This window comes from Motacilla alba, unplaced genomic scaffold, assembly GCF_015832195.1.
Source record: "Motacilla alba alba isolate MOTALB_02 unplaced genomic scaffold, Motacilla_alba_V1.0_pri HiC_scaffold_28, whole genome shotgun sequence".
NCBI classification, from domain to species: domain Eukaryota; kingdom Metazoa; phylum Chordata; class Aves; order Passeriformes; family Motacillidae; genus Motacilla; species Motacilla alba.
In genome coordinates, this window is record NW_024037374.1 from 2,555,686 (window position 1) to 2,582,609 (window position 26,924).

At 51.9% G+C, this 26,924-nt stretch overlaps 1 protein-coding gene and 2 pseudogenes across 1 annotated transcript; 1 reads left to right on the plus strand and 2 right to left on the minus strand.

The window, feature by feature from the left end:
* LOC119696322 overlaps nucleotides 1-26,924 on the minus strand; it is a 2,199,709-nt pseudogene that overhangs the window by 1,677,436 nt on the left and 495,349 nt on the right.
* Nucleotides 1-26,924, plus strand: part of LOC119696323 — a 1,148,804-nt pseudogene that overhangs the window by 678,164 nt on the left and 443,716 nt on the right.
* LOC119696363 (olfactory receptor 14C36-like) lies at nucleotides 4,359-5,291 on the minus strand. Its single transcript, XM_038126073.1, has one exon. It carries the CDS (start codon nucleotides 5,289-5,291, stop codon nucleotides 4,359-4,361), a length of 933 nt encoding a protein of 310 aa, XP_037982001.1.

Sequence of the window (26,924 nt, forward strand, 5' to 3'; positions counted from 1 at the left end):
CCAGCCCCATTCCACACTCCATTTCCCAGCTGGAGCCGCTGGTGCCTCTGAGTTGTGCTGGCCCAGCCCCAGGGACGCTCTCCTTGTCTGCCCATTCCCCCACGGGCTCTGGCCAGGGATGGCCTCAGTGGGGGCTGCTGACATCCTCAGCAACTTGGAGGCTGCTGCTGAGTTGTACTGCTGCAGAGGCTTGTTCAGCCTTCAGCTCTTCAGTGCAGGAATTCAGTGTCCCAGGGCTCATGAACATCCAAACACCTGAACAGGCCAAGCCTCTGGGAATAAATTAATTTCACTTTCCAAATTTTTTTGTGGTTATTAGACAGATTCCAGCAGTGTATTCAAACGGAATATATTATACTTACAAAGATAGTGAGGAAATTCTTTTTGCTCCTGTTTAGGTTTTGTTTCCTGGTAATACATTGATATGTGCAATCTCCAATTGACATTGAGTCCAAATACCTCCTCATGCAGTTTGAATTGAAATATTATTGTCTGACAATCAATCAGACTCTGTCCCTACCCCCACCCCACCATTTCCCCCATCCAAGGCCTGGCACTCAGAGCAGCCTTGTGCAAATCTGAGCTCCCTCCAGCCCAGGCTGCACCTGCAGCTTTCAGCTCCTTGGCTCCAACTCCCACCTGCTTTCCTTGCAGAAGGAGCTGCCCGAGACACAGAGGGATGTTCATTTCTTGTCAGCCAACAAAGCCAAGGCAAGGCACAGCTCCATCAAATGCAAAAGTCATTCCTCTGCTGCATATTAAATCCCCCTTCCACAGCAGACAGTCTCAGAGCAATGGAAAACACCTTCTGTGCCCAGCACAGATCCCAAGGTCTCCCCAAACCCTCCCTGCCCCGATTCTGCCTAGATTTGCTCTTTGCAAACACAAGTCACATGATTGCAGTATTTCTTGTCCTGCAATCAGTATTTCCAGGAAATTTCTGTTCCTAGAGGGGAAATTTTGCAATTGTTAAAAAGTATTCTAATAATCTGGTTGATGGAGATGTGCTTTTATAATACGACATGTTCAAGTATTAACACCTGTGCCCCATTCCAGGCAGATATCAGTTGTGTGCCCATGAACAGGCAGTGCCACTTGTGCCTTGGGGTGCCCAGCTGGGATTGGATCTCTCTGTGCCCCATGGCTTTTCTGCTGGGCAGCCTCTGCCAGCTCCTGCAGAGCCCCTGGCACCTGTGGGGCTGCACAGACAGCCCTGTCCCGGGCTCTGCCGGCCTCTGGGCCAGCAGAGAGGCAGCCAGGGCTGGCCATGGCCGGGAACAGGCCCTGAGCCCCGCAGGAGGATGGAGCTGGGCCAGAGCCAAAGTCAGCCCAGGGCAAAGCTGGGCTCAGCAGCCAGGGCTGCCAAGGCCTGGGGACAGAGGCTGGCAGGGACAAATATCCTGGGCCCCCTCCCTGCTCTGTCCATGCCACCAAGGGCACAGAGCAGCCTCCTCTCTGGGCCACTTGCCTGTTTTCAATGCTTTGCACAGGTGCTGGCCCTGCCCCACAAGGCCTGCAGAACAAAGGAGACCCTTGGGAGAGCCTGGGGACAATGGAATCAAGGGGCCATGGCTCCCTTGCAAGGGCTCTGGGAACCGAGGGAACAATTGTGACACTGTGGTGTCCCATGGAACCAAGGGACCCTGGGGACACTGCAGGATCTTGTGTCACCAGGGCTCCACTGTGACACTGCAGCACCAAGGAATTCCTTGTGGCACTCGGAGGCCTCATGGAGCCAAGAGGCCACTGTGACCCTGCAGGGCCTTGTGGAACCATGCAGAGCATTGTGACAGAGCAGGACCTGGTGTCACGATGGGGCCATGGTGACACTGCAGGGTCCCATGGAATCAAGGGGCCAGTGCTGCTCCTCAGGGACTCCTGGAATGAAGGAAACATGTTTGACACCGTGGTGGCCCTTGGGACCAAGAGATCATTGTGACACTGTGGAACCTGGGAGAGAATTGCTGCACTGCCAGACCTCATGGAACCAAGAATCCACTGTGACACGGCAGGGCCTTGGGGACCACAGTTCCATGATGACATTGTGGGGCCTCAAGGATCCGAGGGACTTTGTGACATGAAGGAGTCCCATGGAACCAAAGGGACATTGTGACACTGGGAGGCCTCATGGAATCATGGAGACCATTGGGACACTCTGGGGCCTCATGGAACCCTGGTGACACCAAGTTGTCTGGGAGTGTTGATCTGCTAGAGGGTTGGAGGGCTCTGCACAGGGCCCTGGACAGGCTGGATCCAGGGCCCAAATCCAACAAGGTGACGTTTAACAGTTCCAAGTGCCGGGTCCTGCACTTTGGCCACAACAACCCCTGCAGCACAACAGGCTGGGGACAGAGTGGCTGGAGAGCAGCCAGGCAGAAAGGGACCTGCAGGGACTGCTGGACAGCAGGCTGGACATGAGGCAGCAGTGTGCCCAGGTGGCCAAGAAGGCCAATGGCTCCTGGCCTGCATCAGGAATGGTGTGGCCAGCAGGAGCAGGGCAGTGATTCTTGCCCTGTGCTGGGCACTGCTTGGGCAGCACCTCGAGTGCTGTGTCCAGTTCTGGCCCCCCAATTTAGGACAGACATGGAAGGGATGGAGCATGTCCAGAAAAGGGCAACAAGGCTGGGGAGGCATCTGGAACACAGGTCTTGTGAGGAGTGGCTGAAAGAGCTGGGGTTGTTTATCCTGGAGAAGAAGAGGCTTAGAAAAGGTAAGGTTGGACTTGATGATCTCCAAGGTGTTTTCCAAACTTGCTGATTCTGAGATTCTCTGAAACCACCCTTGGAGCAGTGGCAGGATGAGCCCAGGGCCTCCTCTTCAGAAGCTCCAGCAGCCCAGGTGCCTCAGCTTCTCCTGCCAGCCCCAAAGCCCATCCTGTCAGTCCTGCAGAGCCTCTGCAGCTCCTCCTCACTGCCCAGAACAGGGAGCCCCACAGGCAGACACAGCAGCCCAGATGGGCACCCCTGGCCTGGGCTGCCTCTGGCAAGGGAGCAGCACGGGGCACTGCAGGAGCCTGCAGACAATTGCTGCAGCACTTGGAGGATGATCCTGCTCCCCAAGGGCCGTTCCCATGGTGCCAAGTCAGGAACTGCAATGAGGAGTGGGGCCAGAGAAGAAAGGGCAAACAGGGATGGGCTGTTTGCAGGGCAGGGAACAGGGCTGGGAAAGAAGAAGAAATCTGGGCAAGGGAAGAGTAAAGAAATCAAAGGTGAAGCCCAGGAAATGCTCAGGGCAGTTAGGGGGTGGCTGCCAGGCAGCCCTGGCTCTTAGCAACAGCGTCTGCTGTGGGACAGGAAACTCCCAGCTGATGGGAACAAACTTTCTGGCTGACTGCAGAGGCCAGCACAAAGCTGAGTGCTTTCCCTGCTGTCCCCCAGCCCTTGCTGGCCCCAGGGGCTGATGGCATTTGTGCTCCCTCAGGTTCATGTCCCCACAGCAGCAGCATGGGGGTGCTCCCGCCTGCTGTGTGCAATGCAAACAGGGGCTCCTGAGCCAGTGCTGCCGTGCCTGTGCCTGCAAGGATGCGGCACCTGTGTGAGCTGGGGGAGAGGCCAGGGCTGCAGAGGGGGGATGGTGTTGGCAGCTCCATGAGGACGCTCTGGGACGCTGCCCTGGGCTGTCCAGCGCACTGGGGATGGATCAGCCCCTGCTCTGCTGCTCCTTCCCGTGTGCCCCAGGGCCCTTGCAGAGCCCCAGCCATGCTGTTTGCCCCCAGCCTGCCCACGGCCAGCCTGGGGCTGCTCACGGGGGTTTTCTGTGCTCAACATTGGCATGGGTGTGTTCTTGAGAGAGCCTGGGCAAGGAGCCTGCAGCCCCCAGGCCCTGGCCTGAGGCGTCAGCGCTGCCCCAGCAGTGCCCATGGCCTGTCCCTGCTGCAGCCCCGGCACTGCCACCCCCAGCACTGTGCCCGGCCCCGAGAGCACTCAGGCCCTACAGCAACACCAGGGCCACCAGGGCAGCGGGGCAGGGCCATGGCAGCAGCACTGGCAACACCAAGTGCTGCTGCTGCTGCTGGGCACAGCTGCTGGGCCAGCACTGATCTGCCCCCAGCTCTGCACACAGACATTGCTGCTGCAGCTCCAGAGGAGGCAACCAAAGGGCATCTCTGCAGAAAACTCTGCTAGGAGATCCTTTAGTTCCTGTAAAGCCTGCAAGAGTACAGCCATTCATTGACAAGTTCTGTGGCCACAGGAAAGGTGGAGAGAAACAAAATGAGAAATGGCACAAACAATGACATTTTTTGTGGACAATATGAAAAAAAAAAAAAAACCAAAGAAAAATCAGCTCCAAAATGAAACCAACAAGAAGTATTAAAGAATACTTTTATTAGAAGTGATTGGCAGAAATTGGCCAGCAGTTTAATGTTTCTGAAAGCATCCAGTCATCAGTGTCCACACTGCAGCCTTGAGCTCCTGGTTCCTCAGGCTGTAGATGAGGGGGTTCAGGGCTGGAGGCACCACGGAGTACAGAACTGACAGGGCCAGATCCAGGGAGGGGGACAAGAGGGAGGGGGGCTTCAGGTAGGCAAACATGACAGTGCTGAGGAACAGAGAGACCACAGCCAGGTGAGGGAGGCAGGTGGAAAAGGCTTTGTGCCGTCCCTGCTCAGAGGGGATCCTCAGCACAGCCCTGAAGATCTGCACATAGGAGAAAACTATGAACACAAAACAACCAAAACATAAACAGATTGAGAACACTATGAGCCCAAGTTCCCTGAGGTAGGACTTGGAGCAGGAGAGCTTGAGGATCTGTGGGATTTCACAGAAGAACTGGCCCAGGACATTGCCATGGCACAGGGGCAGGGAAAATGTATTGGCCGTGTGAAGCAGTGAATAGAGAAAGGCAGTGGCCCAGGCAGCTGCTGCCATGTGGGCACAAGCTCTGCTGCCCAGGAGGGTCCCGTAGTGCAGGGGTTTGCAGATGGACACGTAGCGGTCGTAGCACATGATGGTCAGGAGGGAAAACTCTGCTGAGATAAAAAATACAGTCAGAAAGACCTGTGCAGCACATCCTGTGTAGGAGATGGTGCTGGTGTCCCAGAGGGAATTGTGCATGGCTTTGGGGACAGTGGTGCAGATGGAGCCCAGGTCAGTGAGGGCCAGGTTGAGCAGGAAGAAGAACATGGGCGTGTGCAGGTGCTGGCCGCAGGCTACGGCGCTGATGATGAGGCCGTTGCCCAGGAGGGCAGCCAGGGAGATGCCCAGCAAGAGGCAGAAGTGCAGCAGCTGCAGCTGCCGCGTGTCTGCCAATGCCAGCAGGAGGAAGTGGCTGATGGAGCTGCTGTTCGACATTTGCGGTGCCTTGCAAAGGGGATCTCTAAAAAAAGTAATCATGGAATAGTTGGGTTTGGAGAGGACTTCAAATATCCCAGCACAGCCTCAGGCACTTTCCCCCCACTGCCTGCCCAGGGCTCTGCTGCCTGGAGCTGTCCCTCCCTGCCAGCAGCTGCTTCCCTGTGGCCAGGGCTGGGCCCTGCCAGTGCTGCCAGAGCCCAGCCCCGCCCTGGGGGCTCATCTCTGCCCTGCAGACCCCTCCCAGCTCAGGCACTGCCCAGGGGCAGCTCTGGCTCTGCAGGCTCTGATGGCAACCTTAGAACAACCCTGAGGAGGTTGGAAAAGCGACACTGATGCTGCCTCTATGGGGACCTGTGCTGATATCTGTCACTGCTTGGTTTAGTAATATCTGAGAGCAAAGTTGTTTGTTTTTTTCTCCACCTGAACTGAGAGGTGAATATATATGTGCAATTTCCTATCCAGGCAACCCCGAGCAGTATATTAAAAAAGCAAAATATTCCTTTTTATGCGCCCAGTGCCTCACTGTGCTCAGTGTATAATCTACTTGGAAATGTACTGGAGTTAAAATGTCCTGCTGGGAGCAGTCATGAACAATGTAACATCCTCACCACACAAGGAGAACACTTCTAAGCCTTACCAGCTGTCTTCTTCCACCCACATCTTGCCCCCCCAGTGATGAGAGCAGCTCCCCGGGCTGGCTGAGAGCTGTCCCTGGCAGGCAGCAGAGTCCCTGCCCCAGCACAGCGCCCTGGGCTGCAGGAGCCTGCTCTGCACGAAAGCCCTGGGCACCCCTGGCTGCTCTGCACAAGAGACAATCAGAGAATGTACTCACAGGGTCTGTAGGCATTGGGATGTTCCAGCTTTAGGCGAGCACTGCAGGAGCTGCAGCTGCATTGTCCTGCAGCCAGAGGTTCCTGTGCCAAGGGCTGGCAGGGATTCTGCCCCAGGCACTTCTCTGCACCTTCCCAGCCCTGACTGGTTGAAGCTCTCTGTGCCTCTGGGCTGTGCCCGGGCTGGCTGCAGGCAGTGCCCCAGCCCTGCTGGGCTGGCAGAAGAGCTGCTCAGCAAGAGAAATGTGCTTTTCAAGCTCTTCTTGGTTCCCAGCAGCTGCCTCTGTGCCAGGAGCCCGGCCCAGCTCAGCAGCACAGACACAGCACAAGGACTTTAATGAGCCTCTGGGGCTTTGTTCTCACGCCCTGAACATCAGTCCCTGAGAGGCAGCTGAAGAAACCTCTGCAGAACTCCAAGTCAGAATCACACTCCAAAGTTTCTTGCACTTTTAATGGGTCCCAGGGAGGGACACGACTGAGAAAGTGTCCCCAGGCCCCAGGCAGAGCAGAGAACTGCAGGCAGTGATGACAGCTGGGGACAAAGAGAAGCCAAGGCTTGGTGCCCTGGGGCACAGCAGGCTCTGTGCCACCAAGGGCTGGCAGGAGACACCTTGTCCTGAGGCACTGGGGCTTCCTGGCACAGCCCCAGCCAGGCTGGGCACTGGCAGCCCCTTGGCCTGCCCTCAGCATCCCCCCCTAGCCCACATGCCAGTGGCCTCAAGGATCTGCTGGAAGGAGTCCCTGGGGAGCCTTGCCCAGGAATGGCCCTGGGGGTTCCTTCATGCTCCCAGGGACTGCAGGGTTTTTCAAAGGACTTTGGGTTTGGCTTTTGCCTTGGAGTCTCTGAGAGGTTTCTGCAATGATGGCCTCCAATTATCTGCTGTAATTAGTCCCTGGAGAGGCTTTGTCAGTAACAACACTCAGTGGGACTCATTAATACTTCAGAGTACTTCTGCTTTTTAGCTACTTGGTGTTTCCCTTTTGATGCAGACTCGATGAGAGTGATTGTGCAGTCACAGCCTCCAATTATCTGCTTTATTAAATCCCTTGAGAGCCTTTATCAGCAATGACACTCAGTGGGGCTCATTAATGCTTCAAGGTACTTCTGTTTTTTTAAGGTACTTGGTATTGCCCTTTTGGTACAGACTCTGTGAGAGGTTTGTGCAATCATGGTCCCAATTATCTGCTTTAATGAGTCCCTTGAGAGCTTTGTACTGGCACTCTGTCGGGCTCATTAATGCTTTGAGATACTCAAGATTTTTAAGGTACTTTGGGTTTCCTTTCCACACCACATCTCTGAGAGGGTTTTTTTGTGCCATCCTGGCCTCCAGTTCACTTCTTCAAGGAGTCCATGAGGAGCCTGTGTTGGGGATGGACCTCAGTGGCACCCATCAATGCTTTGAGACACTTTGGGGTTTTCTTGTGAATGTGACTTGTGGCAAGGTTTGTGCAATCTCCTCTCAGGCCCTGAGGTTCCAGGGCTCAGCTCCAAATGCACCACAGGGCTCATTAGGATCAAGCAAGTCCTGACAGTTCATGGCTCTGCCTTGATTTCCCTCTGCTCCAGTCAAGTTCATCTGGAAGGTTTTCCTTTTACAGTTATGGAGAAACATTTCAATGAGGTTCTAAGAAATATGTAATCCTATTTTAGAGCACATTTTATCACTGTTCTCTTTTGTGAAGAGCTGATTGCAGCATTCTGTGATTGATATTGATGTGGGGCTGCTCGTAAGGAGGTCTGGACAGGTCAGAGAAGTTGTACCTTGGAGCTGACCCGATGTAGACAGCCTTGCCTCACATTCCCCATCCTCATGTGAGAAAAAAATTTCACTTTCAAAAATTTAAATGGTTTATTAAGACCTTATCAAAATACAACAGAAAAACTGAATAAAGAAAAGAACACAGTGCCAGGAGCAAAGGATTTAAGCACCATATGTTTATCTACAAAATAGATGCTCTGTCTTTTATACCTCCAGTACCTCTCAAAGTCTTTTCAATCAACTCCTTCTTCGCTGTCCAGTGGTGGAGATCACTTTCTTACAGCTTGATTGGAGGTCAGGTGCTGCCATAGTAACAAGCCCACCCTCCCAAATGTCCTGACTACTGAGGCCATCCTGTGATAACAATGCAAGGGGGAGGGGAAAGATAACTATACATCGACAAAACTTCTCTTAACATATACTTTATATTCACCCCTTAATTGTGAGAGTCAACCATAGGATTACTCATCTATAACAAACCCCCCTTTTCTTTTTCTAGAAGTCATTTTGCTCAACCAATTATGTCAAAAATTTTCTCTCTCTCTTGAATGAGTCATACCAGCATCAGTTGACATGGGCAAGGACAGTGGGAACAGGAGAAAAAAAAATCTCAGTTTTTCCTTAGACACACTTATTTGGAATGGACAAAAGGGCATCACAGAGGTCTGGTATGGCTTTAACCGCCATCTACCGTGCCTGTGTGGCTGCTGCCCATAGTCAGTGTATCTTAGGGGTGAGTACAAAGGCAAACTCAGTCTAGTTGGCCTCTAGTCGCTGTTGAATTAAAAGACAACTGAGGAATGATAGAGGTCTGTTCTCGCCTTTTGTCCCAACCTTACCATGCCTGAGGGACTGCTACCTGCAGCAGGGCTATGGAGTCTTCTTGGTAGCAATCAAAGGGGCCAACCTGGTCTTGCCCTCTATTCCTTTGTCTTATTTTCCTAAAGAACCTGTGCCATTACCTTTCACAGTCCCTTGTGTGCTTCCCCTCACCAGATGCTGGTAATTCTCACCCTTTAAGTCAGGACGACAGTTCTCCAGCTGGTTGGTGAAAGCTTGACTCTACATTTTGGGCGTCTTGGTGTTTTTCTGGTTGTCTCTCAGTCTCTGCTTGAGAGTCAATCTCACTTCACCCAGCCTGGATGTTATAGTCCACTCTTTGGGTTCTTCTAGTGGGCCTTTGACTCTGCTGGCTTGAGTCCATCCTCGCTCTGCAGTTTGCATGGCTGATTCTGTGGTGAGCAGTACCTGAAAGGGATCTTCCCACTGAGGAGTTAGAGGCTGATCTCTCCATGACTTAATCATCCCCCAATCCCCAGGATTAATCTTATGGATTCTGAAATCCAGGGTGGTAGTTTGAGGAATTGCCCCTTTATGTCTTAGCCCTTCTAAGGTTTGTGCTCTAGACAGAACATATTTCTTGGCAGTGGTTTCCCCTTCCTCACAGGGGGCAACCTTCTGGGGTGAGGTCAGGAAGGGTAACCCAAACATCATTTCATGAGGTAAGCCCCCCAGATCTGACCAAGATTGGGTTCTAATTCATAATAAGGCTAAAAGGAGATATTTTATCCATGATATCTTTTTTTCAATCATTGGCTTAACTAGAGCTCTTTTCAGAGTTTGATTCATTCTCTCAACAGAACTGGAACTCTGTGGATGCCATGGAGTGTGTCATTCCCATTTCACTCCCCAGGCCTGTACAACTTTCTGCAATATCTTAGATGTGAAATGAGTTCCCTGGTCTGACTCAACCCTGCTTACCATCCCATACTGGGGAATGATTGATTCTAGAAGTGTTTTACTCACAACATTGGCACTGGCTTTCACAGTGGGTACCACCTCTACCCAATGAGTCAAGTGATCTACTATCACTGGCAAAAGTTTCCACCATTGTACCTGGGAAAGCTCCATAAAGTCTACTTGGATGTTTTGAAATGGCCATAAGGGTAGTTCTTGCCCTCCTCTGGGTGTTTTCCTCATGATTTTCTTGTTCACTTGTTTACATATCACACATCATTCAGTGACTTGCTCAGCTATTCTGAAAATGCCTATGCAGCCCCAGTCCCTTAGAAATTGATCACTTAGCGCTTGTGTACCCCAATATGTTGTTCCATGTATGCCTTCCAGCATTTTCTTGGCCAGGGGTTTATTCAACACTTGCCTCCCATCTGCTAATCTCCACTTCCCTTTGTTATCTTTCTTGTCTCCTCTTTTGAGGAGTTCTTCCTCTTCCGTCCCACTGAATACAGGGACTTCTTGCATTTCTCTCATCAGGCTTAATACTATCATTAATTTTTCTCTCCCTGATTTGACAGCATTCTTAGCATCTAAATCTGCTAAATTGTTCCCTTCTGCTTCTTCAGCCACCCTTTTTTGACATCCTTTAACATATACCACTGCTACTTCTGGCAATTGTAAGGTTTCTAATACCTCTAAAACAAGTTTTATGTGAATCAGTCCCTTTCCCTTTGAATTTAATAGCCCCCTCTCTTCCAAATTTTTCCAACGGTATGCATTCTCCAAAAGCGTATTTTCAGTCACTATATATTTTTCCCCTTTTCTGTGCCAATATTTCCAGAGCTCGTTTTAGGGCATACAACTCCCACGCTTGGGATGACCAGTTGGAAGGTAACTTGCTCTTTTCCATGGCTACCAACCCTTCATCCACTATAGCGTACCCTGATACCCTGTGCCCCTTTATTACTTGTGAAGATCCATCGATGTACAGTCGTTTTCCACCTTGCAGTGGTTGATCTGTTAGGTCCTCTCTTACTTTAGTTTGACAGTTAATAACCTCTAGGCAATTATGTATTAGTTCCTCACCTGGTTCTCCATACAAAAGCTGGGCAGGGTTGAGTTGGTTACTCACCATTAGCTCTAAACCATTATCAATTGAGATGGCTTCATACTCTAGCACTTGGGAATCAGTGAGCCATTTCTCAGCCTTTTGGCTCAGCATACTCCTTCCTGATTTAGGGATATTTATCTTTAATTTTCCCCCAAAAGGTAAATTTTTGCTTTCTGCTGCGAGTAGGGTGGTCACTGCCACCGCCTAAATGCAGGTTGGCCACCCCCAGCTGACAGGGTCTAGTAAGTTTGATAAATAGGCCACTGATTTCCTGGATCCTCCCCAGTCCTGGCCTAACACTCCATTTGCTACCCCTTTTTTCATTATCCACAAACAGATAGAAGGGTTTGTCTAAGGCAGGAAGACTCCATGCCTTTAATTTTTGCTTTAAAGCTTCAAACTTTTGTTCATCATCTTTTTCCCACCTAATCTCTTCACCTAACTTTTCATACAGGAACTGGATGGCCTGCATGTATCCTTCAATCCATAGCCTGCAACATCCCAACTGGCCTAAAAACCTTCTGACATCCCTCTTACTATTGGCCATGGGAGTGAGACTATCCCCATAATTCTCTCAGGGTCCAGCTGCTGGGTCCCTTGACAAATCCCATGTCCTAGGTATTTTACTTCCCTCTCTACAAATTGGAGTTTCCCTTTTGAGACTCAAAGTCCTTGATCCCCCAGAAAATTTAACAACACTGTGGTGGATTCTGAAACTTCTTTTTCTTCCCGTCCTGAGAGAAGCAAATAATTTACATCTTGGATGAGCTTTATCCCAAGTTTAATGGAGAAGAGTTGTAGTATTTCTCCTAGGGCTTGACCGAACAGGTTTGGGGATTTGGAAAACCCTTGGGGTAACCTAGTCCACTGAAGCTGTTGCTTCCTCCTGGAATCTGGGTCCTCCCATTCAAAGGTAAATATAACTCACTTTCCTCTGCCAGTGGGCACGCCCAAAAAGCATCTTTTAGGTCTATCACGTTAAACTATGGGATGTTACTTAGCAGTGTGTAGGGATTAGGCACCACTCGGTGCCAATTCATTGTTCTCTTGTTCACTTCTCTCAAATCTTGGACAAGCCTGTAAGTCCCATCTGACTTCTTTACTGGTAATATGGGTGTATTATGGGGGAACAGACATGGCTCTTTATTTTTCTTCCCTTAATCGGAGAAGCTTAACTACCATTTTCTGTTTCTCTGGGAGCACTCCAATGTCAAACTACACCTGTAAATCCTGTCCTAATAAATTTCACCCTGTTTCTGGAACTGATAGAACATCCCCAATTCCTATTTTATTTGTGCCTTCAAACTTTATTTGCTTTATACCTGAGGCTTTGAACCCTTCCTCTTTAGCACCTTCTACTTGCACAGTATCTTGGCCCTTTTTGCACCCCTTTGGGATTCTACCAACACAAGTTCTTTCAGCCCCCATGTCTACTAAGAATTCAAATTCTTCCTCCTGGGGATCTGTTTTTAAAGTTATCAAGGGCTCCTGATGGCATTCTCTCCCCAAGAGGTAGAGCCCCTGACACCCCTAGTCTTCCAGTGCTCCTTTTTGCTCAGTCTCATAGACCCTCAGCTCCTTTTCCTTCTGGGGGCCATTCTTTCTGATATGTCCATCCTCTTTACAGTAAAAGCAAACTGCTCCTAGGTTCCCTTGTTTTCCAAACTCCTTTTTGTGTCCAGTTCCAAGGTGCTGCCTCACCCCTCCATCTATCTTCTCTCATTTGGGGTCCCCTCCCTTACATGGGTTGTTCTTGACATGCTGGTTTCCTTCCCTAATGACAGTTGCCATTACCTTGACTTTTGTCTTGATCTTCTCTTCGTCCCTCTTTACATCCACTTCCTGTGCTTCCCTTGAAAGATCCTCCAACCTCTTTTCTTGCCAGACATCTACCTTTTCTAACTTTCTCCATATATCTGGCCAGGTGTGAGTGACAAAATTTATCTTTAGGGTCAACCCCTGAATATTTCCTCCTATTCCTTCTCAGTCTTTCTAGCCACTCTGTCACTCTTTCTTCCTTCCTTTGCTGCTCATCGGAAGCTTTACGAGCATTTTAATTACGTGGAGCTGCCTCTTTGATACCTCTTCTAATCAATGTTGTGTATTCCTCCATGTCTTTCCCCCCTCTCCCATGCTGTTGTGGTCCCAGGTGGGGCGCACTATGGGCATGTTCAGATCCCCAGGAGGTCCTTGCAAGCGCTCCCTTTCCCATATCCGTATGCCAGCTGCCTGGATCATCTGTCTTTCCTCTGGTGTGAAAAGCATGGTCATTATTGACTGCATCTCTTCCCATGTAAAAATACTGGGCCCCAGAAACTGCTCCAACTGCTGTGCTAACCCAATGGGGTCTGCTAATAGTCCTTTTAATTCCTTTTTAGGAATTAAAATTAAAATTTAGGAATTTAGGAATTCTCACGTCTGAGAACTGAGAGGTACCGTTATGAATTTGATTCCTCCCGGCACCCCCCAGGGGTACTTCTCTCAGGGGGTACAGTCCCAATGCTTGGCTCCCATCCTCTGATCTGCTTTCCTCTCGTCGTGCCACCCTGATTCTGATGTTTTGGCTAGGCCCATCAGGGGATAGGAGAGGTTCAGCTGGGGCTACTGAAGGTGGAGGGGGTAAGTGCTCTAACGGGTCCCAGTCTTTATTTTCTGGTATCTTAAACACACTCACCTTTGAGGGTGAACTCTCTCCTCCCAAAAGGCAGCATAGTGTCTCTCTTCCTGATTAAATGGTTGCTTAGCTCTCACATACATGTTTGAGGCCTGACACATCCATCCTTCTTCTGACCCATATCTCGGCCAGTGTACACCATCACTGCTAATTTCCCTTCTGGTCCATTCTACCGTGCAATAGTGAATCATTCTGAGCTCATCCTTGTCTCTGGTATTTGGGTCATATTTCCACCGGGCTAGTTTCCTTCCCAGTTGGCTATCTGGGGGTATACCTATTGGTACCTCTTCAATTTCTACTCCTCCCCTTGGGGATTCCCTGTTTGCCCATAGTCCCATCCTGACCGGCCAATCACAGGCCCTGCTCCGACAGAGCCCACCTTTCCAACCACAGGCCCTCCGGACAAAGCCTGCCTCTCTCAGAAGGGAAAAGATGGTGGGGGGTGTGGGGGGGAGTAAGAAACAAGGAAAGGAGGAAAGAGAAGGAAAGGGAAGAGAGAGAAAAAACCCAAAACCTGTACATCTCTTTTGACAAGTAAAAATTGAAAAAATAAAAAATATCTTACAATCCAGGGGCTTCCATATCACTGGATTGGTTCCTGCCCTTCCTCTCCTCCTCGGTTCAATGCTCTGGTCCCATGGTCACACTCTGCTCCCTGTCCCGCCTGGCTCAGCTCGGCTATGGCCTGTCCGGGCCCAATTCACCTTGGCACCTGCAGTCCCACCCCTGGCCCAACCTGGCTCAGCTTCGGTGGCTCTGCCCGCCCCGATTCGACTCAGCAGCTTCCATACCACTTCTGACCCAACTTGGTTCGGCTTTGGTGGCGCCACCTGCCCCAATTCGACTCGGCAGCTCTGCCCGCTCCAGTTCAGCTCAGTGGCTGTGATCCTGCCTCTGGCCTGACTCGGCTCAGCCTCAGTGGCTCCACCCTCCCAGATTCAGCTTGGCTCAGTGGCTAGCCCGCCGTGACCACCTTGGTTCGGCAGCTCCACCCTGACGTGACTTGGCTTGGCGGCTGGACTGCCCCAACCCCCTTGGCTCGGCAGCACACAAACTGCTGCACCGACTCCTGGGTGACCCCCTGCAGCAAACCCCTTGGAGGTCACCCCGCTTCCAGCTTAGCTTTGGCTGGAGCTGGAAATTACAGCGCTGGCTGCGCCCCAGAGGCTGCCCCCACTCCGAGCACCGTGCAAGCCACTGAACCCCATGCGAGCTGCCGCGCCATGTGAAGCTCACTGGCTCCCTTTGTGTGTGCTGGCTGGGAATCCCACCACGGGTCCCCGTCCCAGCACAAACACGGTTTCCCTGATGGGTGAACCCTGCTCCCAAGTCCCCAGAAACCCTTCCATCTTATGTGTCCCGCCGGCCATGGGGTCCTTGTCTAAGGGATCCCCGCTTTCCTCCCCACCATGCGTCCCGCTGGTCCTTTTTCCTTTCTACCATCCAATATCCTGACGCTTCAAGGGACCAGGATGGATCCAGTATTTAACCAATGTGAAGCTCACTTTCATACACCGGAATTGTGGAGTCACAATCTGGCCAAAAATATTTATGTGGATGGTACTCACCCCTCTTCCCCTTTTCTTTATCCAGTCTCCTGGTGTCTTTGGGCTTCCAACCTGCAACCACTGGTGGATCTCGGAGAGTCCGACAATCTCCACCAAACCTGTGGTGGGGCGTGCCCCTTTTGAAAACTCCTAAGGCCACCGGGTGTATTTCCCGGATGAGTCCCCATTTGTGAGAAATGATACTCACTCCTACAAATTTAAAAGGATTATTAAAACCATATATAAAAAATACAACAGAAGACTGAATAGAGAAAATATTTTGGCACCGGGAGGTAAGGATTTTTTCCCACCATGTGCTCATCCACACAATGGATGTTTTCACCTTTTAACCCTTTAGCCCCTCTCAAAATCTTGGTAATCAACTCTTTCTTCGCTGTCCAGTGGTGGAGGTCACTTCCTTACATCTTGACTGGATGTCAGGTGTTGCCACAGTAACAAGCCAACCCTCCCAGATACCCCAACTACCAGGGAACACTGTGATAACAACACAAGGGGGGTAAAACATAACTATAAATCTATAAAACTTGTCTTAAAATATCCATAATATCTGCCTTTTAATTGTGAGACTCAACCACCACATTACTCATTATCACACAATTTTTCAAAACTGCTTCCTCTTTCCCCCTGACTGTCCCTGCAGAGGAACAGGGCATCTTTCATGCACTTCCACAAGCTCAGGCTTCTTGTTTCATGAGGAATCTGGGATGGAAATGGCCTTATTAAGAAGGAGAAAAGCAGAGGAAATGGATTAGAAATTCTTAGAAAATATTTCCCTTCTTACAGACAAGGTTCACCAAGTCATTCCCTGCATTTCTCCTTTTGCAATTCTTTCAGTCTTCTACTCTGGGAGGTGCAGCTTGTTCTGTTGCTTCTCATGAACTGATTGTGCTCTTAATTTATACCAGCATGAGAGATGTGGAATCATCTAAACTGAAAACAGAAAGAAACTGCCTCTGACAACCAATTTTCATGTTCTAGATCACTTTCCAGGTGTCTATGGAGATGTGTGAGTGATTATCACACAACCCTCCATTTCTGGCTGAAGGTTCTGGAGATTCTTTCTCTGAATTCAGTCAGGGTTGCATTCCCCGACAAGTCCTGGTACCACCTCCTGTTTTCCAAGGCTGGAACAGTCACAATGAAAACCTCACCAATGGCACAACTCCCCAGTCCACCAGGAAAAGAAAGCACAAGTCGTCAAGTTCTCCAAACCTTTGTCCTGCTTGGCTGCAAGAGTCCTGCTGCACTCACAGTGTGGAAAGCCAAGAGAAGCTGCAGTTGGTGGCACATCTTGTGACAGGAGCTCGAATCCACTCTCCACGAAAGGTTCTTGAAAAGAGCAGACAGGACTGTGGAGAACATGCCTGGAAAACTGAAACGGCTCTCCAGAAGTGAAATGAAAATGGAAAGAAACCATCTGAAATGTTTTTCTCGATTTATTTCTATGCTCCCCTTTTCCATGTTGCACTACTTCTTCATTCCATGAATTCCAAATGCATCTCACCTCTCAGACCAATGACTTAGCAAGATTTAGACACTCTAAAATGCCATGAGCTACACAGAGTTTGCCTTCCCCTGTTTTTGTTGGAAAGCAATGCTGGAGCCATAGGTGCAGTGCTTGGGCTGGGCCCGAATCCTGCAGCCAGGGAATGTGCCCGCCAGGGTGTGACCCTCAGCAGGGACAATGCACAGCAGCGTTGCTGTGCTCGGTCTCCATGGAACCATCCCAGGAGCAGCTGCTGAGCTCAGAAGCCATGGCAGCCACCGCCCTGCTCCAGAGCCCCTTGGCAGGGTGGGCTCCTGCCCTGGCTCTGTGTGCCAGGAGCCGGCAGCGCTGGGTGCAGGGAGCCCAGGGAGGGCACAGAAACGCTGGGTGAGAAATGCTGGGGGGATAGTGGGATGGGCGAGTACAGCCCGGCCAGGGCAGAGGAGCAGCACGCACAGGGGGCACAGCCTGTGGGACAGATGGCCAGGGGCTGGGCAGGGCTGGCAGGCCCAGGGGCACCCAGGGCTTTGTCCTCTGTTCTCGGGCAGCACCTCTGGAGGCCCAACAAAAGGATCCTTCCTTTGAGGGGCTGCACTTTGGTTCTCCCTCGTCCCTCCCTGAGGAGGCTGGCAGGGGTTGCGGTTTTCTGACATTTGTCCTTGCTGCCCCTCACATCCCACTGCCCCACAAACAGCCCCGAGACACCCGTGAGGGACAGGCCCTGCTGTGCCAGGCTGGGCTCAGGGCTTGGCCTTTCTGCTTCCCCCAGCCAGCCCAGGCCTTGCTCAGCATTGCAGCTCCCTGCTCAGAGCCTTGGGCTCCCTGCAATCCTGGCCTCAAGGATCTGCTCTCAGCAGTCCCTGGGGAGCCTTTGGCACTCTCTGCCCTCAGTGGGCCCCAGGGATGCTGCAAGGGACTTGGAGTTTTGCTTCTGACTCCTTGAGCAGCTTCTTCAGCCTTCTCTCAGTGCCTGAGGATGCAAGACTCAGCCCCAAATCCACCTTGGGGCTCAATAATTTATAGAAAGCCCTCAGGGCCTCTTGCTCTTCCTTCAATTGTCTTCAATTCTCCAGGGCTTGTGCAGCTGACTGGAGTCAGTTTGGAGTTAGGTTAAGGAGGAAGATTTCAAAGTGCACTCCATGACTTTTTCTTTAATCAAATATTTTTTTTTTATTTTCCAGTTCAGAGAAGAGCTGACAGAAGCATTCCTCAGGTGATCTTGATGCTGAATGTCTCCTTAGGAGGTCTGGGCATGGAGAAGAACATGCCCCCTGAGGGCTGACCCTGTTTGGACAAGCTGCTCCTCACCCCCAGCCTCACCATGTCTGACATGGCCCAGCTGGCACTGACATCCCTGTGCCCTGCAGCAGAACCTTGTCCCCTGAGCTCTGCAGCTCCGTGGCCCAGCCCATTGCACCATGTGCCACCTGCTCTCCTCAGGGCTCTGCCTGCACACAGGCCCGGGAGTAGTTTTCCTGTTGGGAAGGAAAGGAATGGAAAAGCCTGAGCAGGTTTCCTGAACAACAAACCCCACTCAGGAACCACCTGCTCAGTCCAGGCTGCCTGGAATGGTGTCACCTTTCTGCAAGGGACAGTGTGAGCAGAAATGATCTCTGGAAGCAGAATTCTCTGAGTCTTGCAGCTGAATTCTCTGTCCCTGTTGTTTCCCTGGATCTCTGTTGCAGATGGAAGCTGCTGGTGCCATCCTCAGCTTTAACCTCTCTCTTGAATGCAAGCAGATGTTCCCAGGTGTGTTAAGCAGGATTTGCTCAATGTTTCAATAAACCTTTTGTGTTCCTCATGGAACAAAGGGGCCATTTTGACACTGAAGGGGTGACGTGGAAGCGAGGAGTCAATTGTGACCCTGGGGTCCCATGGAACCAAGGGGCCATGGTGACACAGCAGGGCCATGTGGATCCAGTGGTCCGTTGTGACACTGTGGATCCAAGGAGACCATGGAGACACCCCTGGAACCTCCTGGAACCAAGGAGTCCATGGTGACCCAGCGGGGCTGCATGGAGCCAATGGTCCATGGTGACACTGCCCATCCAAGGAGTCCATTGTGACCCTGTGGAAGCTCATGGAGCGAGGAGGGCCATTGTGACACTGGAGAACTTCATGACACCAAATATCCATGGTGACACAGCAGGGCATGATGGGAACCAAGGAACCGCTGTTGGCAGTGCGGAAACTCATGGAACCAGGGGCCCTTGTGGCACTGCAGAAGCAACACAGCTGCTGGACCTTGTCCCCTGGCCCTGCACAGCTCCTTGGCAGGCACGGCAGGAGCAGAACCCTGGGAGCCTGGGTAATGCCCCTCTGGGATGCATGGCACACACTCCCAGGGGCTGGAATTCCAGTTCTGTCTTGGTTTGGAAAGACAGGTGTCTGCTAAGGAAGGAGGAGCCTCCCCTGAAATGGAGAATGTTAAACCCCCCCCCTCTCCCAATTGCTATAAATTTTAATTTAGGGATCTCTCAGGCAAAAGATATGGGAGCAAGAAGTAACTGTTCTTTACTAGGGAAGAAAATAAAAGGATTTAATAAACAACGCAGTAAACTGAAACAATGCTGACAGAGTCAGAACACAACCTGACACCCTGTTGGTCAGGGTGTTGGTAGCAGTCCAATTGGAAATGTGGCTGCAGTCCTCCTGGAGTGTCAGGTGTGCTTCTCTTGGAGCAGGGATCCTGTAGAAAACGGTGTAGTCTTCCTCTGAAGATCCAGTGGAAGAAGAGGCAGCTGTTGTTCCTCTGGGAAATCCAGTGGAGAAGCTGTGCTGGTGTTCCAGAATCTCCAAATTATATCTGGGTAGAGTGCTTGGCTCTTAACTCTGGGCAGAGCATCTCACACTGGCATCCTATGGTTCTTATCAGTCATGCAGTGACATTCAACAGCCTCTTATCAGCAGATGTCTTCCCCCCCCCCCAATCCTGCTCCTCATCCCCCCCACGGAGGGAGGAGTGGGTGTGGAAGAGATAAGGGAAACTGCCCACTTAACAGAAGACAACTGCCATACAGATGGCAAAAAGAAGACATCTAGCCTTGCAATGTGGGACAAGTTCCCAGACAGGAAATGATGCTCCTGCCTTTGAAGGCAAAGCTCTTACGGAAGAGCCAAAAGCCAAGTGCAGCAAGATCCTACAGTGACATTTCACTGCCAGCCTTCATCACTTCACCCATGGTGGTTGTAGCTCCTGGACAGGGAATTAAATCAGGGCAGGGTCTTTGGTGGGAGCTGCCCTGGGTCAAGGGAGACACTGAGAGAGAAATAGAGCAGACAGAGAAAGGCAGGAGAGAAAGGAGGGCACAAACAGAATCAGCTGAGAAGGTGGCACTATGAAAACCAGACCAGAACAGACTGAAAAGGAATGCAAGAGAAAGAAATAAATTTGTAATTTTATTTCCTATCAAAACACGTTTTCCTCCCTTTCTCACAAACCTCCTTCTGGTGTCATTCAGCAGGGCTGTCAGAAAGTTTTTCATTCTGAATAAATGTTCCGGGCTGCAGCCACAAGGAAACAGGGAATGGGGATTTTCCTGCTCCTGGTGAATTTGACATACTCAGCTGAGGAGAGGAGGAGGCACCAGAAGAAAAGGGCAGCTGGGCTTCACCCTTCTGCAGGGAAGAGTGGGGGAAAAATCTCTTGTCCTGTTTGCAACCGCTCCCACAGGGATGTGAGGGCTGATCCCAGAACCCCAAGGGTCACAGTCAGGGCTGCCCTCAGGGAATGCTCACATGGTATTGAGGGGCAGCATGGGAGCTCCTGGATCTTGGAGCACCCAGCTCCCCCCTATGTTTGGAGGTGCCTGAGGAGGGCTGGGATGATGCCAGGGACATCCTGCAGTGACATTCCCGCCTGTCCCCCTCTGGGTGAGCTCAGTCCCAAACCTGACCCTGATCCTGGTCTCAATCTCACTCCATGTTTAGACACACTCACAGTTCTATATTAAATCTCATCCCAGTCCCAGACTCATCTTGCCCCAGACCCAGACCCAACCCCAGCCCTAAAGCCAATCCCATGTCTAGCCTGAACCCCAATCCCAACTCGAATCCAAATCTCAGCCCCAACTCCGACCCCAGCCTCAATTCCAGCCCCTTCCTAAATCCTCAGCCCCAAACCAAATCCCAGGTTCAGCCCTTCTGGGGCTTTGGGGGTGTCTCTGTCCCTCTGAGCCCGATGATGTTTGGGTGGGGTCCCACCAGGGCTGAGAGGGACAGAGACCCCCCCCGGCCTCCCCAGGGATGAGAAGGTCAGAGAGTCCCCCCAGCCCCGAGCACCCTCAGCGGTGAGAGGGACACAGAGCCCCAGGTCCCCAGCCCTGCACAAGCATTCCCTGAGGCCAGAGGAATGGAGAAGCCCCAAGTATCCCCCAGGGCTGAGAGAGATAGGACAGAGACCCCTGAGCATCCCCTGGGCTGAGAGGGACAAAGACTTCCCCAAGCACTCCCTGGCACAGGGGTGAGAGGGAGGGAGACCCCCCAAGCATTCCCTGGGGTGAGAATGATGGAGACCCCCTGGGGAATGGCCTGGGGTGACAGGGGCACATCCCCCAAGCCCTGGCCAAGCATCCCCCAGGGCGAGAGGCACAGAGACCCCTCGAGCACCCCCTGGGCACTGGACAAAAGAAACTTGGCAGAAATCAAACTTAACCCTACATTAAATGCCTTGGGGAATGTTTGCTCTTCCAACAAGTCACATGTGATGAAAATGCCAACAAATCCACAAAAATGAATAAACTGACAATAGAGGCAATTCTGTGGCAATTCCAAGTTCCATTGGTTCCTGCACAGCTCCAGCTCAGCTGCTGGCAGGTTCCAATAAAAGGAAAGTGGAAATTCGGCCCAGTACAGATTATTAAAAGGGGGGGAAAGCTCTGTGTAGCTGTCACAAAGGCGACAGGGACAAAAAGAAAAATATTCTCACATTTGGCAAAGCCCCAAGCCTGTGAATTTGGGACTTATTTGGGAATTTAGCTACATGAGCTGGGCTTCTTGTGGGACTTTTAGCAGCCTTGTGTTCCTCACCGTGGGGTGAATGAACCGTGTCAGTCTCGCTGCTATCATTTGCTCCCTTTCCTCCTGTGATTTTAACAAACTAGTCAAGGAAGGACAACAAAATATTTTCTTTGCATTGGCCACCCACAACAGCCATTTTCCTCATCAGTTCTCCCATAAGTCGCTCAGAGAAAGCTGTGTCCGAGTTTCCAAGAGTTGCTCCAGAGAGAAGCAAAACCTCCTCATAGCAGGGAGCCATGCTGTTGTCAAGGGCACTTGGGGTCAGAGAACAGTGCCCTGAACTCACTGTGCCAAAATAATGTGGCAATGTGGTTAAGAAAATTGTTAGAGAGATGCCTCTGCCCCAATTAAGGAGCTGACGAGACCAAATCCAAAGTATTTTATTTAACAGTAAATGTGAGGCAGAGAGAGAGATGGAAAGAAAAAGGGGGGAGAGCAAGGCAGGGGCAGGGACAGAGACCTCCCCTGGGTCAGGGCAAGTGTGACATTGTGACATTGTGTGGCCTTCCCGGGGTGGGGGTTTTACACCTGAGCCAGTTTGGGTAAGGGCGGTGGTGTTCACCCCCCAAGCAGGGATTGCCCCGCTGTTTCAGGTTGCAATGTAAGATGTTACCAAAAGCACGTTTGCAATCACCATCTTCATAAACTGCTATAAACAGGCGGGGCAGTGCTCTTGATCTCTCCCATGACTCAGCCCTGATAACGCCCTCCAGGGGCTCTCTCCTGTTAATGGGCCATGGAGTGTCACTGCAGGACTGATCAAATTCCATCATCCCATTGTGGGATGCTCCGCCCAGGGGGAGGAACCAAGCATTCCTACCTGGATATAAGCTGAGCCTTGCAACACCAGGAGCACCTCGCCCACTGGATTCCCAGAGGACAAGAGCTCCATAACCAGCACTGGACCTTCAGAGGAAGACCAGACCCTTCTACAGGATCACTGCTTCGACAGAATCACGTTCATCACTCCAACAGGACTGCAGCCACCATTTGATCAGACTGCTACCACCACCCTGACCAAGAGGGTGTCAGGTTAGATCCTGACTCTGTCAGTTTCAGGCAGTGTTTCTGTCTCATTGCCTTGATCTTAATTTTCTTGTTAAATGTAATTCTGTCTTAGACTCTCCCCCAGGTTTGCCTTCAAACCAATACAAAACTCAATGTACTCATCCCTTGTTTTCCTCCCAAAATAGGATTTCCCATTCCCAAACCTTAACCAGATGGAGGAGGAAGTTGTGGGGAAGACAAAGACGCTGTGGAACACCGAGGCAGGTAAGGAGGAAGTCAGTGCCCCTTTCCCCCTCTCTCCTGCTCCATCTCCCAGCCCAGCATGGCCCCCGGCTGCAGGACAACCCTGCTGCCAACGCCGCCCTGCTGGGGATGCCCTGGGAGGATCTCCTTCCCCTTCCCTGTGGCATGGAGGCAAATCCCATCCTCTCCTTGTCCTTCCTCCCCCAGACAAGGAGCTGAGGATGGAGACCAGGGAGGACAAATCCCCGCAGCAGAACCTCATGGAAGGGGCTGTTTTGAGCGACTCCACGGTGCAGGAATCCAATGGGGAAGAAAAGCCACAGAGATCCCACAGGGTGAGGGGCTGCAAAGCCAGCCCAGGGTGCTCTGAGGAGGAAAGACCCAGCCTGTGCCAGGAAGGTGGACAGAGCTTCAGCCAGAGCTTGGAGCTGGTGGTCCATGAGCAGCTTCATGATGGGAAGAAGCCCTACAAGTGCTTGGAGTGTGGAAAGATCTTCAGGCAGAGCAGCACCCTGATCCGCCACCAGATGATCCACACCATGGAGCGGCCCTACGAGTGTTGGGAATGTGGGAAGGGCTTCAGCTACAGATACACCCTTTTGACCCACCAACGCATCCACACTGGGGAGACGCCCTACGAGTGTTCTTAGTTCAAAGAGGTTTCACACCAGCTGCGATTTCCTCCGGCACCAGCAGATTCCCACCGAGGAGAGGCCCTTCCACTGCCCTGACTGCATGAAGGGCTTCAAGCACAACTTCACCCTCATCACCCACCGGCGCATCCGCACTGGGGAGAGGCCCTACGAGTGTCCCCAGTGTGGGAAGAGCTTCACCCAGAGCTCTGACTTGACCAAACACCAATGGAGTCACCAGCAAGGGAATTCCTGCCAGTGCCCCAACTGCAGGAACAGCTTCATGCCCACCTCGATCCCCCACTGGAGGACCCATATTAGGAAGAGCCCTGGTGATCCATGGTCCCTGTGATCCATGCTGGGAAGACACCTGTCCCTTTTCCTGCCCCTTCCAATGACATGATGGGGGATTTATGAACATGAGGATCTGGCCATGGCTGTGTCATTACATTTGCTCTCACCTCAGGTCATTGTCAGGGGCAGGAAAGGGACTCTCTCTCCCCAAGGAGAAGGGTGTTCTTTCCAGGCAGGGGGAATTATGTGGCCAGGAAGAGCCAGGCAGCTGTGTTATAGTTTTCCCTGTAAATCCTTTTTCCCATCCCTTCTGTGATTAATATTGTTTGTGTTCCAGTTTGTTCCTTATCTTGTTGCTGTTCCCAATAAATTGTTCTTATCCCACCCTGGTATCTTTGTCTTTTGTGCTTTCCATGGAAGGTGGGAGGGCAGCGAGCAGCAGCACGGTTTTAGTGGGAGCAGGAAATTGGGGAATCCCCTTCCTAAAACCCTGGCCCAAGGAAACCGAGCATCCCAGCTGGTCCCAGCCCTGGTGGCCATGGCAGCAGCCTTGGGAGCGGGTCCCTGGCTGGGGCTGTGGGAACCTCTTCCCTCTGGTGTCCAGGGACAGCACTGGAGGGAACGGCTGCAGTTGAGTCGGGGCAGGCTTAAGGTGGATCTCAGGAAAAGGTTTTTCCCCAGAGGCTGCTGGGGCCCTGCCCAGGCTCCCCAGGGAAGGGTCACAGCTCCAGGGCTCTCTGAGCTCCAGCAGCGTTTGGACAGCGCTGCCGGGCCCAGGCTGGCATTGTTGGGGTGTCCTGGGCAGGGCCAGCAGTTGGACTCGAGGATGCTGATGGGTCCCTCCCAGCTCAGCCCATTCTGTGGATCTGGGATCCCGTGACCCTGGGGATGGGACTGGCAATGGTTGCCATGGCAACGGGCTCTGGCTGCAGGCCTGAGCTGGTGTCCATGGCAACCACCCCTGGCATGGGGTCTCAATGGAGCTGCCGAGGGACTGAGCACAGCAACAGGGGCTGGGGATGGTTGCCATGGAAACTGAGCATAGCAACAGGGGGCTGGTGATGGTTGCCATGGAAACTGACCACAGCAACAGGGGCCAAGGATGGTTGCCTGCTAAAAATCAGATTTGTCACAGGCCCTCAGAGGGGTTCCATGGGGACATTCCAAGAGTCTCCAAGCTGTTCAGGAGCTGGAATGTCACAGGCAGAGACAGCAGGTCCATGGAGCCCTCCCAGAGGTTTCTGGGGATGGTAAAGAGCTGTGTGCTCAGAGGCAGTCACAGCCATTCCATGGTGACATCCCAGGGGACCTTGGGCTGCTCAGGCACCGATCTGTCACAGGCACTCATGGGGGCTCCATGGTGACATCCCAGGATTCCCCAGGCTGCCCAAGAGCCGGGATGTCCCAGACACTCACAGGGGTTCCTGTCATGGGCAGAGTGGGAGCTTCAGGCAAAAGCTTTATTTCTTTATTACAGAAACTCCTGCTGAGTCATGAGGTGGAGAAATGACACCCAACAGCCACCAGGGATCCTCGAATCCCCGCAGGATCCCTAGACTTCTAAACTTCCTTTAAGAGAAGAGACTGGCAGCGGCTGGATCCAATCCCAGCCTCAGGCTTTGTCAAAGGAGTAAAAGATTGGACAGGTGGAATATAACCCTAATGCAATTTGTCCCACAGGGTTAATGATGGAATAGCAGATAGATTTATATAAATACAGCTCTGAATGATTCTGATCATGATTAGACAAAAAGATCTTAACCAGCATTATTTACTCCACAGTACAGGAGCTGTAACAATTATTAGAATATTCTGCTCTAGGGAGCAATTTCAAAGTCACCAGGGCCTTGCTGGAGTTGTTGGAGCCCATTGCAGGCAGCGCCTCCTGCTGCAGCAGGAACTGCCTTTCCTGTGCCATGAGCAGGGCAGGTCCCGCTGCACGAAAAGCCCCAGGCCAGCCCCAGCACAGGGAAGGGCTCGGACACAAGGGCAGAGTGCCGTGCTGGGAGCTGTGCCAGGGAGAGCCTGAGGCACCAAAGGCACCTTGGCAGCAGCAGCTGCTTGCAGGGCATGGCCAGAAGCCTCCCTTGGCAGCCCGGCCTGCTGGCCACCACTGCAGAGCTGCTGCCTCAGGGCTCATTTCTGGCTGGGCTCTGAAAAGCCCCTTGTGCTCCAGGAGCCTGGCTGGGAAGCCATTGGCCCCAGCACCTTGGGGACAAGGTATCAATGACAAAACTCTTCATGCCAGCAGAGACAAGGCAGGGCCCGAGGAAAGGGGAGAGCCAGGCCCAGGGACAGGGCTGCCATGCTGATGGCTGTGAGGTCACTGCCCCTGCAGCAGCCTGGCTGGCCCTCAGCAGACATTCTGGCCAGAAGCGCTGTGAGGGCACCCAGCACATCAGAGACCCACACAACAGGAATTCTATCCTTGGGGAGGGGAGGGGGTTTCACTGTGTCAGGCTGCACAAAGCTCCTGATCTTGGAGCATTCCTGGGATGGGGCATCCACTTCTCTAGAAAAACAGTTGCCATTTTGTGCCACTCTCATCACTGTAAAATGTTTCCTACTTCCAACAAATGTAAATCCACCCTCATTCAGTTTAAAGGCATTGACCCTTGTACTGTCACTGCAAGATTTGGGAGAAAATAAATTTGAACACAATTTTCCCATTTTCACAGACCCTAGAAAGGAACCAAAAATCTCCCAAGATGGGGTTTGGAGGCCTCATCACATAAGCAGCAGGTAGAGGCTGAGGGCTCTGGGCTCAGTGGTGTGGAGACTGAGGACAGAACAGGAGTAGCCTGGCAGGGATTGAAGGGTGGTTTCAGAGAGGCTGGAGCTTTTCTTCCTAGAGGATATAAGCATGAGAAGGGAACAATGGCACCAAGGGCAGCTGGGGAGGCACAGAGAGGACACCAGGAGAAAGGAATTTCCCTACAAGGGCAGGGCTGTGGTGCAGCACGTGCCCCAGAAGGAGCCTGGAGCAGCCCAAGGCTTTGTATGGGCAGGCAGAGGCAGCAGGAGGCAGAGCTGTCAGCAAAGGAAGGGGCCAGCCAGGTGGGGCAGCCAGGGGATGACAACAGCCTGCAGGGACAGAGGCAAAGGTTTGCTCAGCATCAGAGACACCTTTCCCTTGCTCGTCCCCACCTGTCATCACTGCCTCCAGTGTTCTGCTCTACATGGAACCTGGGGACACTTTTTCAGTCCTGTCCCTCAGAAAGATCTATTTAAAGTATGAGAAACTTCTGTGTTTCAATATATTTTTAAC

Bases quoted from the DNA above. Each gene is read 5' to 3' on its own strand.
- LOC119696363 (XM_038126073.1), bottom strand. From the start codon at position 5,291: ATGTCGAACAGCAGCTCCATCAGCCACTTCCTCCTGCTGGCATTGGCA.